This window comes from Scardinius erythrophthalmus, assembly GCF_964197995.2.
Source record: "Scardinius erythrophthalmus genome assembly, chromosome: 14".
NCBI classification, from domain to species: domain Eukaryota; kingdom Metazoa; phylum Chordata; class Actinopteri; order Cypriniformes; family Leuciscidae; genus Scardinius; species Scardinius erythrophthalmus.
In genome coordinates, this window is record NC_138234.1 from 18,919,784 (window position 1) to 18,926,119 (window position 6,336).

Consider the following 6,336-nt stretch of genomic DNA (forward strand, 5'->3'; position numbering starts at 1 on the left):
GCCTTATACTGTATGAAATAGATTTACCAAAGTACACTGAAAAAAAGATGGAGTAGGATTTACTTTGTAATTATTTGTGGATTTTACTGGCAATTTCTGAGTGGAAATTGTTTCAAAGTAACGGCAAATAACACATTAAATTAAATGTGAAATTTTGAATTAGAAAGACTGAAATAAGACTTGCTGATGATACTTCCTATTCTTTTGTTTTCTGCTTGCGGTAACTATAAGTGAAACGTCACGTAATCGTTGTGTATCAGAATTGAGTGCACATCAAAGATTCAGTTATTGTTGTGCAGAAAAATATACTTACACTGCTATACAACTCAAGGTCATTACCAACCTTTTTACAAAAATAATAATAATGTGAAAACAGCCATTCTTTTATAATAGTAGCATTTTTTTTTCTTGTTATATTGTTTATAATTAACTGATTGGAAACACTAAGAAGGTTGATGTCAAACTTTGAAAAAATGAATGAGAAGGAGGGTAGAGAATGACGTCCCGGGTCACTAAAGACCCGAGGTATGTGTTTAAGGGTTAATGTGATCAGAATTGTGTGTACTCTAGAAAGTCAAGTGACACTGCACCAACCAATCAGATCTCAGTTTTATTTGCACACAAAACGTTCTCCTGCAAAATATCCATCAGAAATTTCAACGCATTCTCATCCTTGGGCGTCATATACTGACGCTTTTGACATTTCGTCGACATCGAACGCACATGGCACCCTTTAGCATCAATATGACACGCACAGAGCTTTGTTCGGTTATGGGTAGGTTTAGGTCTGGTGTAGGGTTAGGGTTAGACCGCCAGGAGGCGCCTTCTGGCCCATTTCTATCTGCGTCTCATATTGACGCTAAAGGGTGCCATGTGCGTTCGATGTCGACGAAATGTCAAAAGCGTCAATATATGACGCCCTAGGATGAGAACGGGCTGGAAATTTGAGTACAATTTTACTTTCAAGTTCTGTACATTGCGAATTTTAAATACAAACTTAAAAAAAAAAATATTCACACACAATTTTACATGCAAATTCGTGCAAAGAGACGATTGGCGAATGAAGCTTAATGCAAACAGAATTTTGCGTACTCCAGGAAGTCACACTGTGCCGACAAATCAGATTTGAGTTTTAGATTACTCAACCGAGATTGCGATTTCAGCCAGAATTTCGTTTTTGTACGCAAAATACATTAGTGAATGGATGGTTGGCGGTTCATGGAAAGGATGTTACTCCAGGAATATGTCCCACACACTTTGGAAACTTGACGCTGATACTCTGGTTCAACAAAACAGAATTTGAAAACAGCTGTTTGTCGAGATGGATTTTGTACTGTTGAAATATGAAGCAGAACTTGTTTATATATTGTATATCTTGTTATTTCAGTAGTACTCCTTCATGTACTGCGCCAAACCCCTGAAGAGGAATTCAAACTTGATTACTTATCTTTTGATTAATGGTTCGGAATTTCCTATGGAATTTGCCACTTATTAAAAACCAAGACGTTCCCTTGGATCTCTCACACCGGCTAAGAATCTTTTCCTTTTTTCCTTTATCTTCTTCTCATTTTCTGCCTTTTTTTCCCCAACCCACGCATCTTTCAGAATAGATTTTCTGGCATTTATAAAACGTCTTAAAATACCCAATGGCGCTGTCGTGATAAACACTCACCGGCAGGGAAAAAGACAGAGGTACACGGGCTAAAGGCCGTTTGCAATTTTGTAGGTGGGTTGGGTGTTTGTCTTTAACTTCTAAGGTCAGGCTTTCACAACGGCTATGGATCCGCCTCTTGTTTGGGGTCGAAATTACAGCTGACACATGTGCTGACAAGATCAAGGCAATTATTGAGTTAGACAATGATCTACTGTACAGTGCAAGCGCTGCGGTTTTCTTTCCTAGACAAGGGGGAGAGAGACGTTTGAGAGGCCAGAAGAAATGCCCTTTCTGTCTGTGAACCAGATAGTTTTCATTCTTTATCCTAATTTAAAACATCTAAACACAATGAACGCATTTCTAAGTGAATTTGTCCTTCAAAGTGGCTCTCAACTCAATAAAACAGAACAATCATGCACTGTAAAAGTTAAGCAATTAAAAAAAAAGTTATACAAGATTCTTTTTTTGATGAAAAAAAATATAATATAATATCAACATATTTTTGATGAAATTCTGAAATTCTGAACCAGACAACTTTCAAGGCCCAGAAAGGTAGTAAAGACATCGTTAAATAGTCCATGTGACTAACGTTGTTCAACTTTAATGTTATGAAGCGACGAGAATACTTTTTGTGCGCAAAAAAAACACAAAAGTAATGACTTTATCCAACAATCTCTTCTCTTCCTGTCAGTTCTACATCAGAACGCCGGCTCATTATTGGCTAGCTCCTGTTTCAGCATGTTTTGTGGTGCTCACGACCAACGTTGACCAATTGTGAGGCGGCGTTCTGACGTAGAACCTGGAAGCGCTGTACTGTTTACACTACGTCAACAGCGTAGGGGAATTACGTGGAAAAGAAGAGATTGTTGAATAAAGTCGTTCAGTTGAAGAAACTATTCTACTCACTTCATAATATTAAGGTTGAACCACTGTAGTCACATTGACTATTTTAACTTTGTCTTTACTACCTTTCTGAGCCTTGAAAGTTGCAATGACGTTGCTGTCTATTGCTCTCGGATTTCATCAAAAAGATCTTCATTTGTGTTCCGAAGATGAACGAAGGTCTTACTAGTTTGCAACGACATGAGGTTGAGTACTTAAAGGTGGTATTAGTGATTTCAGGCCCAAAAATATTTTTATTTTTTTTCCTAACGATCCGCTAGCTGTCCGCCCCATAAGCATGCCGTCAAACAATCAAAACCAAAACAAATAGTGTTCCAACCAATCACCGACAGGGGGAGGGTGTTGTGAGGTTTTGTGCTCGTGCACGGCTGCACACGAAGTCAGAGCTGAAGAAAAAGCTGGCTCAAAACCTCACAACACCCTCCCCCTGTCGGTGATTGGTTTGAACACTATTTGTTTTGGTTTTGAGTGTTTGGCTAAACCATTTGTTTTTGTGTGCAGATCTCAGAGCCTAGGCTGCCTACAGAGACGCGGTTTTTTGATGGCATGCTTATGGGGCAGGCAGCTAGCGGATTGTTAGGAAAGATTAGATGAATGTGATAAAAATATTTTTGGGCCTGAAATCACTGATACCACCTTTAATGACTGAAATTTCATTTTTGGGTGAACTATCCCTTTAATGCAGTTACAATCAGAAGTAACTAATTAACTTACTGAAAAATTAAGAGCAGCTAATCCTTTACTTTTTCAAGGGGAAAGTAATTAAATTACAGTAATGTATTAAACCCAACATTGTTGACATCAAATGCAGGGAATCAAAATCTCAGCATAATTTTGGCACAAATTCATCAAGGACAGACAAGGTTAACAAAGAGTAAAAATAGTTTATGCACAATGGTTTTCATCCAAAACGTCAATATTTGATTTCAGTCACCACGCATGTCGAATAACAACATTTTGGGTCCTGAAGCACCAACCACAACTCCACAACCTCTTTACATTGACGATTTAAGAGCACAATAAGGTCCCAGCTGATTTTTTCAGAGTCTGGACCTTCCAGATCAGGTAATTAAAAGGAGTAATTGACTTTTTCGTCTGAACGCTGTCAGGCATGTTCGATCAAAGCGGAGAGGAAATCTAGGCCACCAACTACAGACTCTCTCAAAAACACATTCCCCTCATTACATTTAATAGACAGTAATGTTGTCTCCAAATCTTACAACACACTGTAAATAAAGTATACAGAGGCGTTGATATTTTCGGTGCCGGTTTCTAGGCCCTTTTCCAGTTCTGCATTTCATTACAAGACTCACTTTTATCTCTTTGCAATCTGTTGTATGAAGAGTTTGTTAATTATAATCTGTGCAACCTAATGGGTTATGAGAACGGCACGGTTAGTGCAGTTATTAATATCAGCAAACTGCTCGCGTTTAAACCACAGATGGTTCCGTGCCTGCGATGTCCTGCAGCCTTCTGTTATATCCTTAATCTATCATTATTATCTAACACTAATATTTATTTGGCCAGAAAGGCGCTACTAATTATGCCGCAAACATGAAGCCATTTCCAGTCAAGGGTGACATGCTTTTGAGTTTGTAGATGCTACAGATCAGACCATCAAACAACATGCTAATCAAAGTTGGTATTAAAAAATAAAGAGCAATTTGATTTGACAGTTAAAGCTTCATAAGTCTCTAATCATCCTGAATAGCGCAGATCACATGGTTTTGCACAAACTTGTAGAGTCGACTACTGTAGTCATTTTTTTTTGTAAAATAATTAAATAGTCAATGTGATTATATATATATATATAAACTGATAAATAATATCATAATGCACTTAATGTAACATTAAATGAACTGTCAAGGCACCAGTCGCTATCCACAAACATGGCCTGGATTCCAACCTGCCAAGTTCTTTATGGATGTTATGTTTAGACTCAAATGCAAATGAACCGTAAGAGATTTGCATATTCATGTTGGACAACCACAACTGCAACACCAGAGTCTGAGGTAACAAATCTTCCTCGGAGAGTAATGTAAATCTCAATTCGACGGATTTATGACTCATATTTACAAGCTTGGAAAGGAGTTTTGCCAAGTGTCGCTCTGCCTGCTGTATTTTTATTTTCTTTGGTTGGTTTGCCAGCCTTTTTTAAATCCAACCATTCAAATTGATCCATCAACTATGAATCAACCAAAAGAGAATGTGCACTCGGCTATTCAAATTACAACTACAATTATCCCCAAGCCATTTAGTCCTAGAGCTAAACTTTTCTTTCAAGTAATGTCCTCCTACGAATTACATAAATCATCATAAGTGCCACTGATGGTATGTGTAAGGCCCTTGAATACCGCGCTATGATTCATTTGGATGTCAATGACATTACAGGTTAGATCTATACGGGAAAACAGCGCCACCTAGAGGTCGCATCTCACTCTAAAGTGGACAACAGAAGTCTATCTGTATTTAGATTTTACTCATCAATACATTATTTATTTATTGAATAACTTATTCATAGCTCATAAGTCGTTTCATACAGGTAAATCACCTTAATGAATGTATTTGCTTCCTGGATTTCACAAAAGTCAAAAGCAATGAGTGGAACAAGTCTTGACTGTTGCTGTTTCTCCCAGACTGCCCTCATTAGTTCAGTGGCAGCACCTTAAACATGCATTTAATTAAACTCGCTGCCAACAGAAATGCATAACATTCATACTGTACAAAGCATTACAAGATAATGAATATATACTATCACCATTATGATAGCCATAAAAAGCTTCCAAAATTAGAACCCATGGAGAGTTTTGAGCCTCCAATGTGAAACTATTAATATAACACAAAATAAAAACTACTAAGAGTGCTGTTACTAAGCTATAAAGTTATTGTTATACACACATCAGACCCTGAAAACAAAATATATATGCACAAAAAATATAATTGTTAGAATGTAATACTATTCATATATTATTAAACAATATTTTTTTAAAACATTGAACAAAACACACACACATAGCCTATTTTATATATATATATATATATATATATATATATATATATATATATATATATATATATATATATATATATATATATATATATATATAAAGATAATGTAGCCTATGTAAATATACTCACAGTTATTCGCTGCCAGCGTGGATCGTAGCGCGCACAGGAGCGCGAACGCGTGGAGACTCAGCGCATGCATCACCACCACCATCATCTCTCCAAAAGCACAATAACGCTTATCCAAGTTGCACTATATTCCCAGGCAGTGTAAAATAGCTCCCAAAAAAAGCTAGTTCGGATCCTGTTCGGGATCGGGTCCAGCGGCTCTTCGGTTAGTCTGTCCTGTGATGAATCGAACGAGACACTCCCCCCATAGTTGCTCTTAAAGACATACGTTAGGCTCTTCCCACGAGACTCTATGTACACTAAGTTTTTTTTTTTAGCGGGTTTGCCTTGATGTCTTCAGATCTGAGTCATATTCCGAACTGTACATGTCCAGCAGGAGTCAAGAAGATAGTGAGGTCAGAATGAGACTTGGTGCGTTTTGAAGCGCAGACACAGCGTGGAGAGGTTGTGCGCTGTAAGCCGAATGATACGATCTGTGGAAAGCAGTTGAGTTTTGGGAGAGAGAGGGAGAGAGAGAGAGAGAGAGAGAGAGAGAGAGAGAGAGAGAGAGAGAGAGAGAGAGAGAGAGAGATTTCAGCACCACACATGTGGACAGCGCTAGCTGACGCGCTCCAGTTCTAACACGACGCGTTTACTCGCAACAT

The 6,336-nt window shown here is 37.9% G+C and overlaps 1 protein-coding gene across 1 annotated transcript in view; it reads right to left on the reverse strand.

Moving 5' to 3' along the window:
- Positions 1-5,780, reverse strand: part of cntnap5b (contactin associated protein family member 5b) — a gene marked incomplete at its 5' end in the record, with an annotated part of 67,821 nt that extends 62,041 nt beyond the window's left edge. Inside the window, one exon of the mRNA XM_081384382.1 lies at positions 5,696-5,780. Within this exon, the coding sequence (XP_081240508.1) occupies positions 5,696-5,780 (85 nt within the window). The remainder of the gene's footprint in view (positions 1-5,695) is intronic.
- Positions 5,781-6,336: the final 556 nt, after the last annotated feature.